General features: G+C 37.8%; 1 protein-coding gene across 1 annotated transcript in view; it reads right to left on the reverse strand.

The window, feature by feature from the left end:
• Window positions 1–20,584, reverse strand: part of Dhc93AB (Dynein heavy chain at 93AB) — a 646,785-nt gene that overhangs the window by 76,577 nt on the left and 549,624 nt on the right. Inside the window, exon 55 of the mRNA XM_070089003.1 lies at window positions 17,977–18,141. Within this exon, the coding sequence (XP_069945104.1) occupies window positions 17,977–18,141 (165 nt within the window). The remainder of the gene's footprint in view (window positions 1–17,976; window positions 18,142–20,584) is intronic.

The following is a 20,584-nucleotide window of genomic DNA, read 5'->3' on the forward strand; positions in this document are numbered from 1 at the left end:
CCCTTTTAGTTCATTAAAGTTAATAAGGGGACACACTACATCAGAAAAAGTCACAAAAACAACCCACTTATAACGTCTTTTAGGTATCTCTAGTTCGACAACAACACCCACATCCCACAACACCCACATCCCACATCCCACACACACACACAGACACACACACACACACATCCCTAACCTAGCCTAACCTAACCTAACTTATCCTAACCTAACCTAACCTAACCTAACCTAACCTAACCTAACCTAACCTAACCTAACCTAACTTATCCTAACCTAGCCTAACCTAACCTAACCTAACCTTACCTAACTTATCCTAACCTAACCTAACCTAGCCTAACCTAACCTAACTTAACCTAACCTAACCTAACCTAACCGAACCTACCCTAACCTAACCTTACCTAACATAACCTAACCTAGCCTAACCTAACCTAACCTAACTTAACCTAACCCAACCTAACCTAACCTAACCTAGCCTAACCTAACTTAACCTAACCTAACCTAACCTACCCTAACCTAACCTAACCTATCTTAACCTAACATAACCTAACCTAGCCGAACCTATCCTAACCTAACCTAAAATATATTGGAACACTTCCAAAATACATTAGAGTACTTCAGAATTACTTTGAACGACTCCATTTTTTTGGATATTTCCAAATTAGTTTTGAAAACTTTATCGTAAAATCGAACATTATTTTCTTGTTGGTAAACACACTCAATGGTAGAAATATTTACTCGATTTCCGAATAGAAACACTTTCCTCGCTCTGAGAGACTCATTGTGGGTCACCCCTTCCCCCCCCCAACACCACTGGGTAATGCGGTTCACACCCAAGGTAGATTTAAGATAATCATGAACACCTGCGTCAACTCAGGACAGACAGACGCCATGAAATGCGGGTAACATCCAAGGTAGAAAATCATCTCTTTCCAGACCAACTGTCTATCCTAACCTAACCTAACCTAACCTAACCTAATTCCTAACCTAACCTAACCTCACCTAACCGAACCTAACCTAACTCCATCAATCACCTCTATCCTAACCTAACCTAACCTAACCTAACCCAACCTAACTCCATCAAACACCTCTATCCTAACCTAACCTAACCTATCCTAACCTAACCTAACTCCATCAAACACCTCGAATACTACCTAACTTAACCTAACCTAACCTTACCTAACCTACCGAACCTAACCTAACCTAACCTAACCTATCCTAACCTGTCCTAACCTAACCTAACCTATCCTAACCTAACCTAACCTAACCTAACTTATCCTAAGCTAACCTAACCTAACTTATAATAACCTAACCTATCCTAACCTAACCTAACCTAAAATAACGAACCTAACCTAACTTATCCTAATCTAATCTAACCTAACCTAACTTATCCTAACCTAACCTAACTTATCCTAACCTAACCTAACCTAACCTAAAATAACCTAACCTAACTTATCCTAACCTACTCACTTTACTTTGAACACCTTCAAAACACTCTCATACATCATTTGAGACCCCCTTTTCTCAATATCTCTCATCCACAACCTTTATCATCTCACTACAGAACAACCCCAAGATTACTTCGAACACTCTCATAAAGCATATGAGTACTCACATAAACACTTTTGAACATTTCCAAACAACACTGAAGCACTTCCAAAATATCATTTTGATTACTCCCAAATAAGATTTGACAGCTCTAATTTATCTACACTTACACATTTCATTAAATTACATCTCATCCCCCCAAACTCCTCCCTCATTCTCCAGACTTTACAACATTAGCACAAAAAAACTAACTCATACACTTATGACATGAGACATTACCATATCTAACACACTGACTAACTTTGAACCAACTCTGAACACCACTGATCTTCTTCAAAAAATGCTCTGCACATCATTTGAACACCTTCAAAAAAAACACCATCAAACACCTCCGAATACTCCCAAAAAAACACTACTGATTACTACCAAATCACCACTGAATACTACCAATCACCGTCAAAATCACCAGAAACTAAGTTTAACATCACCATCTAACATCCTTTTTATAGAAATCCCCTCAAATCACTATAACCAAGAAGTCCCTCCCCATTTGGCGCATGAAAAAAAAAAAAGCATGAACACAAACCTAATACGCAAACACTTAGTACATGATCACCATCAACTGAAAACATATCTTGCACACACACATAATATAAGACAATCACCAACTACAATCACCCATGTTCACTTACCTCAAAATCACTAATATCACAGAAAACAATCATTTTTATAAACATTTCACACACACACACACACACAAAAAAAAAATCATATTTGACAATATCTAAGCGCACTCACCTCACTACCACCAACACACGATGCCTCACCTCACAGGACCGACGAGCTCACCTCCAGTGACGTCACACTCCCATTGTGTTACTTGGTGGTTGGTAACATCACACCTAACCCCCCTTGTTTCAACCTGTTGTACCCTACATTATCTAAGAACACTATATCCAAGACGATTACCAGATTTTATGATCCCCAACACCAAGATCACAGAAAACACACATTTTTATAATTATTCACACAAAAATCACGATCACCAATTCCATATCATGTTTACCGTCATCTATCAACACTAATCACCAAGATCACCAAAAAATCTAAGATCATGCATCTCAAAACTACTATGATCACTGAAAACACTTATTTTAAACATTCGCACAAAAATAAGACATACACAAAAATACCACAACACTTCCACCAACATCTATAACATAACATGAGCACTATAACATATCACTATCACAAAAAAAAATAATACACAGACACCCACATATTATACATTTCAATTGCAAATTTAAGACATGAGACATTCACCTCCAACTAAGACATACACATCACCCCTAAAACTTCCTTCCTTATTCATTCCGTATATCTCCTAGTGCTGTTTTAACCCCGACGGACCCATCACGACGTAGGAGCCAGAGGAACCATCACCACTCCAACACCACCTACTACACTCTGGCTCCTACGTCGTGATGGGTCCGTCGGGGTTAAAACAGCTCTAATAGATATACGGAATGAATAAGGAAGGAAGTTTTAGGGGTGATGTGTATGTCTTAGTTGGAGGTGAATGTCTCATGTCTTAAATTTGCAATTGAAATGTATAATATGTGGGTGTCTGTGTATTATTTTTTTTTGTGATAGTGATATGTTATAGTGCTCATGTTATGTTATAGATGTTGGTGGAAGTGTTGTGGTATTTTTGTGTATGTCTTATTTTTGTGCGAATGTTTAAAATAAGTGTTTTCAGTGATCATAGTAGTTTTGAGATGCATGATCTTAGATTTTTTGGTGATCTTGGTGATTAGTGTTGATGGATGACGGTAAACATGATATGGAATTGGTGATCGTGATTTTTGTGTGAATAATTATAAAAATGTGTGTTTTCTGTGATCTTGGTGTTGGGGATCATAAAATCTGGTAATCGTCTTGGATATAGTGTTCTTAGATAATGTAGGGTACAACAGGTTGAAACAAGGGGGGTTAGGTGTGATGTTACCAACCACCAAGTAACACAATGGGAGTGTGACGTCACTGGAGGTGAGCTCGTCGGTCCTGTGAGGTGAGGCATCGTGTGTTGGTGGTAGTGAGGTGAGTGCGCTTAGATATTGTCAAATATGATTTTTTGTGTGTGTGTGTGTGTGTGTGTGAAATGTTTATAAAAATGATTGTTTTCTGTGATATTAGTGATTTTGAGGTAAGTGAACATGGGTGATTGTAGTTGGTGATTGTCTTATATTATGTGTGTGTGCAAGATATGTTTTCAGTTGATGGTGATCATGTACTAAGTGTTTGCGTATTAGGTTTGTGTTCATGCTTTTTTTTTTTCATGCGCCAAATGGGGAGGGACTTCTTGGTTATAGTGATTTGAGGGGATTTCTATAAAAAGGATGTTAGATGGTGATGTTAAACTTAGTTTCTGGTGATTTTGACGGTGATTGGTAGTATTCAGTGGTGATTTGGTAGTAATCAGTAGTGTTTTTTTGGGAGTATTCGGAGGTGTTTGATGGTGTTTTTTTTGAAGGTGTTCAAATGATGTGCAGAGCATTTTTTGAAGAAGATCAGTGGTGTTCAGAGTTGGTTCAAAGTTAGTCAGTGTGTTAGATATGGTAATGTCTCATGTCATAAGTGTATGAGTTAGTTTTTTTGTGCTAATGTTGTAAAGTCTGGAGAATGAGGGAGGAGTTTGGGGGGATGAGATGTAATTTAATGAAATGTGTAAGTGTAGATAAATTAGAGCTGTCAAATCTTATTTGGGAGTAATCAAAATGATATTTTGGAAGTGCTTCAGTGTTGTTTGGAAATGTTCAAAAGTGTTTATGTGAGTACTCATATGCTTTATGAGAGTGTTCGAAGTAATCTTGGGGTTGTTCTGTAGTGAGATGATAAAGGTTGTGGATGAGAGATATTGAGAAAAGGGGGTCTCAAATGATGTATGAGAGTGTTTTGAAGGTGTTCAAAGTAAAGTGAGTAGGTTAGGATAAGTTAGGTTAGGTTATTTTAGGTTAGGTTAGGTTAGGTTAGGATAAGTTAGGTTAGGTTAGGATAAGTTAGGTTAGGTTAGATTAGATTAGGATAAGTTAGGTTAGGTTCGTTATTTTAGGTTAGGTTAGGTGAGGATAGGTTAGGTTAGGATAAGTTAGGTTAGGTTAGCTTAGGATAAGTTAGGTTAGGTTAGGTTAGGTTAGGATAGGTTAGGTTAGGTTAGGACAGGTTAGGATAGGTTAGGTTAGGTTAGGTTAGGTTCGGTAGGTTAGGTAAGGTTAGGTTAGGTTAAGTTAGGTAGTATTCGAGGTGTTTGATGGAGTTAGGTTAGGTTAGGATAGGTTAGGTTAGGTTAGGATAGAGGTGTTTGATGGAGTTAGGTTGGGTTAGGTTAGGTTAGGTTAGGTTAGGATAGAGGTGATTGATGGAGTTAGGTTAGGTTCGGTTAGGTGAGGTTAGGTTAGGTTAGGAATTAGGTTAGGTTAGGTTAGGTTAGGTTAGGATAGACAGTTGGTCTGGAAAGAGATGATTTTCTACCTTGGATGTTACCCGCATTTCATGGCGTCTGTCTGTCCTGAGTTGACGCAGGTGTTCATGATTATCTTAAATCTACCTTGGGTGTGAACCGCATTACCCAGTGGTGTTGGGGGGGGGAAGGGGTGACCCACAATGAGTCTCTCAGAGCGAGGAAAGTGTTTCTATTCGGAAATCGAGTAAATATTTCTACCATTGAGTGTGTTTACCAACAAGAAAATAATGTTCGATTTTACGATAAAGTTTTCAAAACTAATTTGGAAATATCCAAAAAAATGGAGTCGTTCAAAGTAATTCTGAAGTACTCTAATGTATTTTGGAAGTGTTCCAATATATTTTAGGTTAGGTTAGGATAGGTTCGGCTAGGTTAGGTTATGTTAGGTTAAGATTGGTTAGGTTAGGTTAGGGTAGGTTAGGTTAGGTTAGGTTAGGTTAAGTTAGGTTAGGCTAGGTTAGGTTAGGTTAGGTTGGGTTAGGTTAAGTTAGGTTAGGTTAGGTTAGGCTAGGTTAGGTTATGTTAGGTAAGGTTAGGTTAGGGTAGGTTCGGTTAGGTTAGGTTAGGTTAGGTTAAGTTAGGTTAGGTTAGGCTAGGTTAGGTTAGGTTAGGATAAGTTAGGTAAGGTTAGGTTAGGTTAGGTTAGGCTAGGTTAGGATAAGTTAGGTTAGGTTAGGTTAGGTTAGGTTAGGTTAGGTTAGGTTAGGTTAGGTTAGGTTAGGATAAGTTAGGTTAGGTTAGGCTAGGTTAGGGATGTGTGTGTGTGTGTGTGTCTGTGTGTGTGTGTGGGATGTGGGATGTGGGTGTTGTGGGATGTGGGTGTTGTTGTCGAACTAGAGATACCGAAAAGACGTTATAAGTGGGTTGTTTTTGTGACTTTTTCTGATGTAGTGTGCCCCCTTATTAACTTTAATGAACTAAAAGGGTTAAAACGAGAAAAAAATGGGAGGTGTGGGTGTTGTGACTTTCTAATGAAATTAGATAAAACGAGAAAAAATTGTGGGTGTTGTGGGTTGTGGGTGTTGTGGGATGTGGGTGTTGATCTTAGTTTATGGTGATTTTGGTGGTGTTTTGAGTGTATTCAGTGGTGTTTTAGTAATCAGTGGTGTATTTGGGAGTACTCAAATGGTGTTTTTGGAAGTGTTTCAGTGTTGTTTGGAAATGTTCAAAGGTGTTCAAAGGTGTTTTGAGTGTGTTCAAATGTTGTTTTTTTGAAGGTGATCAAGGGTGTTCAAGGGTGTTTTGAAGGTGTTCAAAGGTGTTTTGAGGTTATTCAAAGGTGTTTTGAGTGTGTTCAAATGATTATGAGAGTGTTTTGAAGGTGTTCAAAGGTGTTTTGAAGGTGTTCAAAGGTGTTTTGAAGGTGTTGAAGGGTGTTTTGAGTGTGTCCAAGGGTGTTTGAAGGTGTTGAAGGGTGTTTTGATTGAATTCAGCGGTGTTTTAGTAGTAATCAGTGGTGTAATTGGGAGTACTCAAATAGTGTTTTGGAAATGTTCAAAGGTGTTTTGAAGGTGTTGAAGGGTGTTTTGATTGAATTCAGCGGTGTTTTAGTAGTATTCAGTGGTGTAATTGGGAGTACTCAAATTGTGTTTTTTTGGAAGTGTTTCAGTGTTGATTGGAAATGTTCAAGGGTGTTTTGAAGGTGTTCAAAGGTGTTTTGAGGTTATTCAAAGGTGTTTTGAGTGTGTTCAAATGATTATGAGAGTGTTTTGAAGGTGTTCAAAGGTGTTTTGAAGGTGTTCAAAGGTGTTTTGAAGGTGTTGAAGGGTGTTTTGATTGAATTCAGCGGTGTTTTAGTAGTATTCAGTGGTGTAATTGGGAGTACTCAAATTGTGTTTTTTTGGAAGTGTTTCAGTGTTGATTGGAAATGTTCAAAGGTGTTTTTGAAGGTGTTCAAGAGTGTTTTGAAGGTGTTCAAGGGTGTTTGAAGGTGTTGAAGGGTGTTTTGATTGAATTCAGCGGTGTTTTAGTAGTAATCAGTGGTGTAATTGGGAGTACTCAAATAGTGTTTTTGGAAATGTTCAAAGGTGTTTTTGAAGGTGTTGAAGGGTGTTTTGAGTGTGTTCAAGGGTGTTTGAAGGTGTTGAAGGGTGTTTTGATTGAATTCAGCGGTGTTTTAGTAGTAATCAGTGGTGTAATTGGGAGTACTCAAATAGTGTTTTGGAAATGTTCAAAGGTGTTTTTGAAGGTGTTCAAGAGTGTTTTGAAGGTGTTCAAGGGTGTTTGAAGGTGTTGAAGGGTGTTTTGATTGAATTCAGCGGTGTTTTAGTAGTAATCAGTGGTGTAATTGGGAGTACTCAAATAGTGTTTTTGGAAATGTTCAAAGGTGTTCAAAGGAACTCTCTCCAGGTAAAGGTGTTTTGAAGGTGTTGAAGGGTGTTTTGATTGAATTCAGCGGTGTTTTAGTAGTATTCAGTGGTGTAATTGGGAGTACTCAAATTGTGTTTTTTGGAAGTGTTTCATGGTGATTTTGGTGGTGTTTTGAGTGTATTCAGTGGTGTTTTAGTATTCAGTGGTGTATTTGGGAGTACTCAAATGGTGTTTTTGGAAGTGTTTCAGTGTTGTTTGGAAATGTTCAAAGGTGTTCAAAGGTGTTTTGAGTGTGTTCAAATGTTGTTTTTTTTGAAGGTGATCAAGGGTGTTCAAGGGTGTTTTGAAGGTGTTCAAAGGTGTTTTGAGGTTATTCAAAGGTGTTTTGAAGGTGTTCAAGGGTGTTTATGTGAGTATTCAAAAGGTGTTTTTTGAAGGTGTACAAATGATTATGAGAGTACTTATGAAGGTGTTCAAATGATGTGCAAGAGTACTTATGAAGGTGTTCTGGGAGTATTCAGAGGTGATTTTGGGGGTGTTCGAATGATGTTTTGGAGTATTTCAGTGTTGTTTGGAAATGTATAAAGGTATTTTTGTGAGTATTCAAATGATTTAAGAGAGTGTTTTGAAGGTGTTCAAAGTAAAAGTGCGTATTAACTTCGTAATATGTAAAATTGTGACTAGTGAATTTATCGAAAAGTGGTTATAAGTGTTGTGGTGACTTTCTGATGCATGTGTCCCCTTATTAACTTTAATGAACTAAAAGGGTTAAAACGAGAAAAATTGGGGGTTATGAGTGAAAATTGTGAGGTGTTGGTTGGAGTGTGAGGGTTCGGGAGGGTGGGGAGGAGGTTACTTCGTGGGGGAGTGACCTGAGATGAAATAGTTAAAAAATGTCTAGACTTGTGTTGTAAAGAAATTGTGGGTATTAACGAAAAAATGTGCCTTTCTGATGTACTGTGTCCCCTTATTAACTTGAATGAACTAAAAGGATCGACAAGATTCAGCCTGTGTGCGCGTGACGTCACTGCTATGTCCCCTTATTAATTAAAAGGGTATACAAGATTCAACCTGTGTGCGCGTGACGTCACTGACCGCCGAGTAAACACCCTTCATTAGACCTGTAGTAAGCATGCCCCCATAGGAGGAGTCTATTTTGAATGCTTATACCCAGAGGGGGGATTCCAAAAACTTGATCCGAGGAATTGGAGAATTTCGAAAACCCCATAGGGGGGAATCCAAAAAAACTTGATCCAAGGAGAATTTCGAAAACCCCATAGGGGGGATCCAAAAAACTTGATCCGAGGAGATGGAGTCATGGTATTGTCGAGAAAATTTGATCCGAGGAGATGGAGAATTTCGAAAACCCCATAGGGGGGATCCAAAAAACTTGATCCGAGGAGATGGAGTCATGGTATTGTCGAGAAAATTTGGGGTGAAAGGAGGGGTACCCAAAAATTTGATCCAAGGAATTGGAGAATTTCGAAAACCCCATAGGGGGGAATCCAAAAAACTTGATCCAAGGAGATGGAGACTTTCGAAACCCCCATAGGGGGATCCAAAAAATTTGATCTGAGGAGATGGAGTCTTGGTATTATCGAGAAAATTTGATCCGAGGAGATGGAGAATTTCGAAAACCCCATAGGGGAGAATCCAAAAACCTTGATCCAAGGAGATGGAGAATTTCGAAAACCCCATAGGGGGGATCCAAAAACTTGATCCGAGGAGATGGAGAATTTCGAAAACCCCATAGGGGGGGAATCCAAAAACTTGTATTATCGAGAAATTTTTTGGGTTGGGGGATCCGAGGAAGTGGAGACTTTGATATTGAGAAATTTTTGGGGGATGGGGGGTGAAAGTGGGAGGGGGAACCTCAAAAATTTGATCCGAGGAGATGGAGAGCACAAGAAAATGAAATTCAAAAAAAATTCGAAAAAAATCGGAAAAAAATTCGAGGCGCGGGGGCGATCCGGACGACGCTGCAGAAGGCGCAGCAGAAGGCGCGGGCGGGGGTCGCGAAGGGCGCGGGCGGGCGCGCGGGCGGGGCGCGCGGGCGGGGCGCGCGGCGGGGGGTCGCGAAGGGGGGGGTCGTGGGCGGGGGTATTGGTTGGGGGGGTCGTGGGCGGGGGTCGTGGTCAAGGTCAAAGTCAAACCGGAAGTAACACCTAGGTGTGAAAAGGGGACCGCTCAGTGGAAGGCTTAAACCGGAAGGGACCGCTCTGTAGAAGGAGCTAAACCGGAAGGGACCGCTCTGTAGAAATTATGACTACTTATATGCAATAAGATCACAGTAAAAAGGTGATTTTAAAATATGCAAAACAACCATTGTGAAAGAGTAGTGAAATTCCAAGCGCTTTCGTGACTATTCACAGTGTCAAGGAACTATATATATATTATATATATATATATATATATATATATATATATATATATATATATATATATATATATATATATATATATGTTGCAAGTGTATGGTGTAGGAGGTAGGTTACTGAAAGCAGTGAAGAGTTTTTACGAGGATAGTGAGGCTCAAGTTAGAGTATGTAGGAAAGAGGGAAATTTTTTCCCAGTAAAAGTAGGCCTTAGACAAGGATGTGTGATGTCACCGTGGTTGTTTAATATATTTATAGATGGGGTTGTAAGAGAAGTAAATGCGAGGGTCTTGGCAAGAGGCGTGGAGTTAAAAGATAAAGAATCACACACAAAGTGGGAGTTGTCACAGCTGCTCTTTGCTGATGACACTGTGCTCTTGGGAGATTCTGAAGAGAAGTTGCAGAGATTGGTGGATGAATTTGGTAGGGTGTGCAAAAGAAGAAAATTAAAGGTGAATACAGGAAAGAGTAAGGTTATGAGGATAACAAAAAGATTAGGTGATGAAAGATTGAATATCAGATTGGAGGGAGAGAGTATGGAGGAGGTGAACGTATTCAGATATTTGGGAGTGGACGTGTCAGCGGATGGGTCTATGAAAGATGAGGTGAATCATAGAATTGATGAGGGAAAAAGAGTGAGTGGTGCACTTAGGAGTCTGTGGAGACAAAGAACTTTGTCCTTGGAGGCAAAGAGGGGAATGTATGAGAGTATAGTTTTACCAACGCTCTTATATGGGTGTGAAGCGTGGGTGATGAATGTTGCAGCGAGGAGAAGGCTGGAGGCAGTGGAGATGTCATGTCTGAGGGCAATGTGTGGTGTGAATATAATGCAGAGAATTCGTAGTTTGGAAGTTAGGAGGAGGTGCGGGATTACCAAAACTGTTGTCCAGAGGGCTGAGGAAGGGTTGTTGAGGTGGTTCGGACATGTAGAGAGAATGGAGCGAAACAGAATGACTTCAAGAGTGTATCAGTCTGTAGTGGAAGGAAGGCGGGGTAGGGGTCGGCCTAGGAAGGGTTGGAGGGAGGGGGTAAAGGAGGTTTTGTGTGCGAGGGGCTTGGACTTCCAGCAGGCATGCGTGAGCGTGTTTGATAGGAGTGAATGGAGACAAATGGTTTTTAATACTTGACGTGCTGTTGGAGTGTGAGCAAAGTAACATTTATGAAGGGATTCAGGGAAACCGGCAGGCCGGACTTGAGTTCTGGAGATGGGAAGTACAGTGCCTGCACTCTGAAGGAGGGGTGTTAATGTTGCAGTTTTAAAAACTGTAGTGTAAAGCACCCTTCTGGCAAGACAGTGATGGAGTGAATGATGGTGAAAGTTTTTCTTTTTCGGGCCACCCTGCCTTGGTGGGAATCGGCCGGTGTGATAATAAATAAAAAATAAATATATATATATATATATATATGTATATATATATATATATATATATATATATATATATATATATATATATATATATATATATATATATATATATATATATATATATATATATATATATATATATATATATCAGTAACAGAACTGCACTAGCCAAGGACCCGAACCCATGCTGCTTTGTCCTGCCTCATGGTGGGCGAAAGCACATGACTCCCCAATCCACTGGACCATACGAGCCTTAAGAGTTGCGCATCCAGCAGAACTGGATGTTGTACTCGCATGTATATATATATATATATATATATATATATATATATATATATATATATATATATATATATATATATATATATATATATATATATATATATATATATATATATATATATATATATATATATATATATATATATATATATATATATATATATATATATATATATATATATATATATATATATATATATAAATTGTAGTAGGTTGGTAGACAGCAACCACCCAGGGAAGTACTGACCGCCTGCCAAGTGAGTGTAAAACGAAAGCCTGTAATTGTTTTACATGATGGTAGGATTCCTGGTGTCTTTTGTCTGTCTCATAAATATGCAAGATTACAGGTACGTCTTGCTACTTCTACTTACACTTAGGTCATACTACACATACATGTACACGTGTATTTATACACAATCATCTGAGTTTTCTTAGATTTTATCTTAGGTCTTGTTCTTATTACTTGTCCTTTTATATCCATGGGGAAGTGGAATAAGAATCTTTCCTCCGTAAGCCATGCGTGTTGTAAAAGTCAACTAAAATGCCGGGAACAATGGGCTAGTAACCCCTTTTCCTGTAATAATTACTAAAAAGAATAAGAAGAAAATTATCAAAGTGGGAAGTCTGAATGTGCGTGGATGTTGTGCGAATGATAAGAAAGAGATGATTGTGGATGTTGTGAATGAGAAGAAACTGGATGTCCTGGCTTTAAGTGAAACAAAGCTGAAGGAGGTGGGTGAATTTCAGTGGAGAGGAATAAATGGGATTAGGTCAGGGGTTTCAAATAGAGTTAGAGCTAAAAAAGGAGTATCAATAATGTTGAAGGATAAGCTATGGCAGGAAAAGAGGGACTATAAATGCATTAATTCAAGGATTATGTGGAGTAAAATAAAGGTTGGATGTGAGAAGTGGGTTATAGTAAGCGTATATGCGCCTGGGGAAGAGAGAAGTATAGAGGAAAGAGAGAGAGATTTTGGGAAATGTTGATTGAGTGCTTGGGGAGTTTTGAACCAAGTGTGAGAGTAATGGTGGATGGGGATTTTAATGCTAAAGTGGGTAAAAATGTTGTGGAAAGTGTAGTAGGTAAATCTGGGGTGCCAGGGGTAAATGAAAATGGGGAGCCTTTAATTGAGCTATGTGTAGAAAGAGGTTTGGTAATAAGTAATGCACATTTTATGAAAAAGAGGAAAAATAAATATACTAGGTATGACATAGCACGTAATGAAAGTAGTTCGTTAGATTATGTATTGGTGGATAAAAGGTTGATGGGTAGGCTTCAGGATGTACACGTTTATAGAGGGGCAACTGATATATCGAATCATTATCTAGTTGTAGCTATAGTTAGAGAAAGAGATAGATGGGATAAGAGGAAAATGATAACAACAAGTAAGAGGGAGATGAAAGTGTACAAACTAAGGGAGGAGGAAGTTCAGGTGAAATATAACCATCTACTGGCAGAAAGGTGGGCTGGTGCAAGTATGAGTAGTGGGGGGGGGGCTGAAGAGGGTTGGAATAGTTTAAAAATGCAGTCTTAGAATGTAGGGCAGAAGTTTGTGGTTATAGGAGGGTGGGTGCAGGAGGAAAGAGGAGTGATTGGTGGAATGATGAAGTAAAAGGTGTGATAAAAGAGAAAAGTTAGCTTATGAGAGGTTTTTACAAAGCAGAAGTGTTATATGAAGAGTAGAGTATATGGAGAGTAAAAGAAAGGTGAAAAGAATGGTGAGAGAGTGCAAAAGGAGAGCAGATGATAGAGTGGGAGAGGCACTGTGAAGAAATTTTAATGAAAATAAGAAAAAAATTTGGAGTGAGTTAAACAAGTTAAGAAAGCCTAGGGAACAAATGGATTTGTCAGTTAAAAACAAAGTAGGGGATTTAGTAGATGGGGAGATGGAGGTATTGGGTAGGTGTAGAGAATATTTTGAGGAACTTTTAAATGTTGACGAAGAAAGGGAGGCGGTAATTTCATTTACTGGCCAGGGAGGTATAACATCTTATAGGAGTGAAGATGAGCAGGATGTGAGTGCGGGGGAGGTGCGTGAGGCATTACGTAGGATGAGAGGGGGTAAAGAAGCTGGAACTGAAGGGATCATAACAGAAATGTTAAAAGCAGGGAGGGGGGGCATAGTGTTGGAGTGGTTGGTATTTTTGTTTAATAAATGTATGAAACAGGGGAAGGTACCTAGGGACTGGCAGACAGCATGTATAGTCCCTTTATATAAAGGGAAGGGGGACAAAAGAGATTGTAAAAATTATAGAGGAATAAGTTTATTGAGTATACCAGGAAAAGTGTACGGTAGGGTTATTATTGAAAGAATTAGAGGTAAGACAGAATGTAGAATTGTGGATGAGCAAGGAGGTTTCAGAGTGGGTAGGGGATGTGTAGATCAAGTGTTTACATTGAAGCATATATGTGAACAATATTTAGATAAACATAGGGAAGCTTTTATTGCATTTATGGATTTAGAAAAAGCATATGATAGAGTGGATAGGAGAGCAATGTGGCAGATGTTGCAAGTATATGGAATAGGTGTTAAGTTACTAAATGCTGTAAAGAGTTTTTATGAGGACAGTGAGGCTCAGGTTATGGTGTGCAGAAGAGAGGGAGACTACTTCCCGGTAAAAGTAGGTCTTAGATAAGGATGTGTAATGTCACCATGGTTGTTTAATATATTAATAGATGGGGTTGTAAAAGAAGTAAACGCTAGGGTGTTCGGGAGAGGGATGAGAATAAATTAAAGGGAATTAAATACGAAATGGGAAGTGTCACAGTTACTTTTTGCTGATGATACTGTGTAAAGGTTAGTGGATAAGTTTGGGAGTGTGTGTAAAGGTAGAAAGTAAGGTCATGAGGGTATCAAATGATTAAGATAAAGAAAAATTTGATATCAAATTGGGGAGGAGGAGTATGGAAGAAGTGAATGTTTTCAGACATTTTGGAGTTTACTTGTCAGTGGATGGATTTATGAAGGATGAGGTTAATCATAGAACTGATGAAGGAAAAAAAGGCGAGTGGTGCATTGAGATATATATGTGGAGGCAAAAAATGTTATCTGTGGAGGCAAAGACGGGAATGTATGAAAGTATAGTAGTACCAACACTCTTATATGGGTGTGAAGCTTGGGTTGTAAATGCTGCAGCGAGGAGGTGCTTGGAGGCAGTGGAGATGTCCTGTCTAAGGGCAATATGTAGTGTAAAAATTATGCAGAAAATTCGGAGTGTGGAAATTAGGAGAAGGTGTGGAGTCAATAAAAGTATTAGTCAGAGGGCTGAAGAGGGTTTGTTGAGGTGGTTTGATCATTTAGAGAGAATGGATCAAAGTAGAATGACATGGAAAGCATAAAAATCTGTAGGGGAAGGAAGGCGGGGTAGGGGTCGTCCTCGAAAAGGCTGGAGGGAGAGGGTAAAGGAATTGTTGTGGGCGAGGGGTTTGGACTTCCAGCAAGCGTGCGTGAGCGTGTTAGATAGGAGTGAATGGAGACGAATGGTATTTGGGACCTGACGAGCTGTTGGAATGTGAGCAGGGTAATATTTAGTGAAGGGATTCAGGGAAACCGGTTATTTTATATAACCGGACTTGAGTCCTGTAAATGGGAAGTACAATGCCTGCACTCTAAAGGAGGGGTTTGGGATATTGCCAGTTTGGAGGGATATATTGTGTATTTTTATACGTATATACTTCTAAACTGTTGTATTCTGGGCACCTCTGAAAAAACAGTGATTATGTGTGAGTGAGGTGAAAGTGTTGAATGATGATGAATGTATTCTCTTTTAGGGGATTTTCTCTCTTTTTGGGTCACCCTGCCTCGGTGGGAGACGGTTGACTTCTTAAATATATATATATATATATATATATATATATATATATATATATATATATATATATATATATATATATATATATATATATATATATATATATATATATATATATATATAAATATATATATATATATATATATATATATATATATATATATATATATATATATATATATATATATATATATATATATATATATATATATATATATGCAAAACAACCACTCTGAAAGAATAGAGAAATTCCAAGCGTTTCGTGACTACTCATATTATCAAGGAACTTTGAAAGTAAAGCATCCAAGGAAGGTATATAAGGGGTCTGGCCAACACCTCACTATCAGATCCCACAACGGTTAAACACCTGACGCGCGCCGGCCCAACTGGACAGGTCCTTTGCACAACCCACCAACAAACTATTCTACCCAAGAAAATTTTTAAAATTATTATTTGTCCAGTGTATTATTAAATTCTTCCCAAATTCTATTAATTATAAATGAATCTAATTTATATAAACCAAAGGAAATATTCATATTATTGGCAAAACTGCTTTTTATGAAACAAGATTCAATTATATTCCTGTCGACCATGGACTTGCTTGATACTACTTTCTCAACTTTTTGAAAATCAATTGGATGGTTAAAATCTCTTAAATGAATAAATAGAGCATTGGAATCTTGTCCAGTTCTAATGCTATATTTATGTTGTTTTAATCTTAGTTCGAGATTTTTACCAGTTTGACCGTAATAAACTTTATCGCAAATTTTACAAGGAATCTTATAGACACATCCATCAGCATTTTGGGGGGAATTCTTTATCAAAAGTTTTTTTTACTGTATCAAGATTTTTGAATACAACTTTGATATTAAAAGTCTTAAGAAGAGAAGGCATATCAGCCAAGTTTTCATGGTAAGGGAGAACCAACATATTTTTAGTTGAATAAGGCTGGTTGTCCCTTTTTGGATTGTAAAAAGTATTTCTAGCAACTTTAAAAGATTTATCAATTACATTTCTTGGGTATTTTAAATCATTAGCTATTTCATAAATTTTGGATATTTCCTCATCTATGAACTCAGGACTACAAATTCGTAAAGCTCTTAAAAACATTGATGAGAAAACAGACAGTTTGACTCTATCTTGAGGTGTTGGCCAGACCCCTTACATACATTCCTTGGATGCTTTACTTTCATAGTTCCTTGATAATGTGAGTAGTCACGAAAGCGCTTGGAATTTCTCTATTCTTTCAGAGTGGTTGTTTTGCATATTCTGAAATCACCTGTTTACTGTGATCTTATTGCATATATATATATATATATATATATATATATATATATATATATATATATATATATATATATATATATATATATATATATACGTATATATATACATATATATATTATAATAAATATATATATATATATATATATGTCGTGCCGAATATGTAAAACTGGTCAATTAGGAAGAACTCATTTAAAATTAAGTCCTTTCTAAAATTTTCTCATTTACGTTTAAAGATATATTTTTTTCATTAATGTTGATGTAAAAATTTATAATTTTGCACCAAAAGGAACTTAGAAAACTTACCTAACCTTACTATAATGAGCGCAATTTATTTTAGCCTAACCTAACTAAATATAATTTAGATTTGTTTACAATAATTTAATACTAAACAAACACAGTGAAATATATTTTTTTCGTTAGGTTCAGAATGATTTTGGAGAAATTACTGCATACACAAATTTTCACTTGTCCTATATGGCAAGATGAGCGTTGCTTTTTAAGCCAAGATCGCAAGTTCTGCCTATTCGGCATATATATATATATATATATATATATATATATATATATATATATATATATATATATATATATATATATATATATATATATATATATATTATAGGTAGTAGGTTGGTAGACAGCAACCGCCCAGGGAGGTACTACCGTCCTGCCAAGTGAGTGTAAAACGAAAGCCTGTAATTGTTTTACATGATGGTAGGATTGCTGGTGTCCTTTTTTCTGTCTCATGAACATGCAAGATTTCAGGTACGTCTTGCTACTTCTACTTACACTTAGGTCACACTACACATACATGTACAAGCACATATATACACACCCCTCTGGGTTTTCTTCTATTTTCTTTCTAGTTCTTATTCTTGTTTATTTCCTCTTATCTCCATGGGGAAGTGGAACAGAATTCTTCCTCCGTAAGCCATGCGTGTTGTAAGAGGCAACTAAAATGCCGGGAGCAAGGGGCTAGTAACCTCTTCTCCTGTATATATTACTAAATGTAAAAGGAGAAACTTTCGTTTTTCCTTTTGGGCCACCCCGCCTCGGTGGGATACGGCCGGTGTGTTGAAAGAAAGAAAGATATATATATATATATATATATATATATATACATATATATATCTAGCTATATCTCTATATATATATATATATATATATATATATATATATATATATATATATATATATATATATATATATATATATATATATATATATATATATATATATATATATATTTATATATATATATATATATATATATATATATATATATATATATATATATATATATATATATATATATATATATATATATATATATATATATATATATATATATATATATATTTATATTTATATATATATATATATCAAAGTGATCCGTTCCTTATCCTAGTCAATATGAAGGTTTAATGTAATTGGCCACAACAAGATAAAAACTGCATCAGTTACAGACAACTGACCTTCTCCTGGATCTCCTGGGCGGTGGCTTTCGTGTGTTCCAGATTCTCTACAAGCGCTGTGTCTCCTAAGAAGTTGCCTCCGGCCGATGACAGGCGACTAAGCAGATCATCTTCTAGGTGCTTTAGTTGAATTTTGAAATCATTCTGCTGCTTGGTCAGGTTGTACTGGAAATACATACAGAAAAGATTAACTTTGTAATCTGTGAGTGTGGTATCATGATGTATATTTCAAGTTGTTCCACACATATTTATAAAATAACAGTCCCGTAAGTTGAATCGGTCATTTACAGTTTAAATTGCTTAAAGGAGGCATAGTCACGTTTCCACACCTTTTTTTTTTTTTAAATCTACTCATCAAAATGATATCTACACATTTCTCCTGTCTTCCACGTAGCGCACATCATTACTGAACCTTTGGAGCATATTATTGACTGGAAATTAAATCCCCAGAAGTATGACACTGATCATAACATATTTACATACGCCAAAAGCTCAATGAGTCCTTTCCTTCGTTCACTGAGCTGGTACTGACACGTTGAAGCTTATCAGATATTACGTTCTCTAGTAATAAACAAACGTTCGGAGGAAGTAACCGAAAGGTTATTAAAAATTTTAGTAAACACTTGAAGGTATCCCATCAGGGATACTATATTAATATCTCCATTAATTCATGAACAACTAACGTTCTTCAATAGTTCAAAAACTGTTATTTTTTTTGGGGGGGGGGGCGTACACAGTGCATATGTAGACTACATGATCCAAATACTAATTATCGCCAATATAATTTTCTGTGCATTCAACTAATTTGTTTCCATAAATACTATATGCCTATTTAAACTGACAGGTCATAAATCTGTACATAGATTTTGAAATGAAATAAACTAATATAAAATATCTCAAGTTGGTATACGTAAATTTATGTTAAAAAATTATATTCCTTGTCTGACTGCCAAAGAAAAGCTTCTCATAAGCAATCATTAAAAAACATTATTTTAAAGATTTTATAAACTAATTGACGTTGTAGTGGACAGGCTTAGGCTTGGTTACTAGTACTGACTGATGTTGTAGTGGCCAGGCTTAGGCTTGGTTACTAGTACTGACTGATGTTGTAGTGGCCAGGCTTAGGCTTGGTTACTAGTACTGACTGATGTTGTAGTGGCCAGGCTTACGCTTGGTTACTAGTACTGACTGATGTTGTAGTGGCCAGGCTTACGCTTGGTTACTAGTACTGAGTGATGTTGCAGTGGCCAGGCTTAGGCTTGGTTACTAGTACTGACTCATGTTGTAGTGGCCATGCTTACGCTTGGTTACTAGTCCTGACTGATGTTGTAGTGGCCAGGCATAGGCTTGGTTACTAGTACTGACTGATGTTGTAGTGGCCAGGCTTAGGCTTGGTTACTAGTACTGACTGATGTTGTAGTAACCAGGCTTACGCTTGGTTACTAGTACTGACTGATGTTGTAGTGGCCAGGCTTAGGCTTGGTTACTAGTACTGACTGATGTTGTAGTGGCCCGGCTTAGGCTTGGTTACTAGTACTGACTGATGTTGTAGTGGCCAGGCTTAGGCTTGGTTACTAGTACTGACTGATGTTGTAGTGGCCAGGCTTAGGCTTGGTTACTAGTACTGACTGATGTTGTAGTGGCCCGGCTTAGGCTTGGTTACTAGTACTGACTGATGTTGTAGTGGCCAGGCTTAGGCTTGGTTACTAGTACTGACTGATGTTGTAGTGGCAAGGCTTAGGCTTGGTTACAAGTACTGACTGATGTTGTAGTGGCCAGGCTTACGTTTGGTTACTAGTACTGACTGATGTTGTAGTGGCCCGGCTTAGGCTTTGTTACTAGTACTGACTGATGTTGTAGTGGCCAGGCTTAGGCTTGGTTACTAGTACTGACTGATGTTGTAGTGGCCAGGCTTAGGCTTGGTTACTAGTACTGACTGATGTTGTAGTGGCCAGGCTTAGGCTTGGTTACTAGTACTGACTGATGTTGTAGTGGCCAGGCTTAGGCTTGGTTACTAGTACTGACTGATGTTGTAGTGGCCAGGCTTACGCTTGGTTACTAGTACTGACTGATGTTGTAGTGGACAGGCTTAGGCTTGGTTACAAGTACTGACTGATGTTGTAGTGGCCAGGCTTAGGCTTGGTTACTAGTACTGACTGATGTTGTAGTGGCCAGGCTTAGGCTTGGTTACAAGTACTGACTGATGTTGTAGTGGCCAGGCTTACGCTTGGTTACTAGTACTGACTGATGTTGTAGTGGCCAGGCTTAGGCTTGGTTACTAGTACTGACTGATGTTGTAGTGGCCAGGCTTAGGCTTGGTTACTAGTACTGACTGATGTTGTAGTGGCCAGGCTTAGGCTTGGTTACTAGTACTGACTGATGTTGTAGTGGCCAGGCTAACGCTTGGTTACTAGTACTGACTGATGTTGTAGTGGCCAGGCTTACGCTTGGTTACAAGTACTGACTGATGTTGTAGTGGCCAGGCTTACGCTTGGTTACTAGTACTGACTGATGTTGTAGTGGCCAGGCTTAGGCTTGGTTACTAGTACTGACTGATGTTGTAGTGGCCAGGCTTAGGCTTGGTTACTAGTACTGACTGATGTTGTAG

This window comes from Cherax quadricarinatus, chromosome 27 (assembly GCF_038502225.1).
Source record: "Cherax quadricarinatus isolate ZL_2023a chromosome 27, ASM3850222v1, whole genome shotgun sequence".
Taxonomy (NCBI): Eukaryota; Metazoa; Arthropoda; class Malacostraca; order Decapoda; family Parastacidae; genus Cherax; species Cherax quadricarinatus.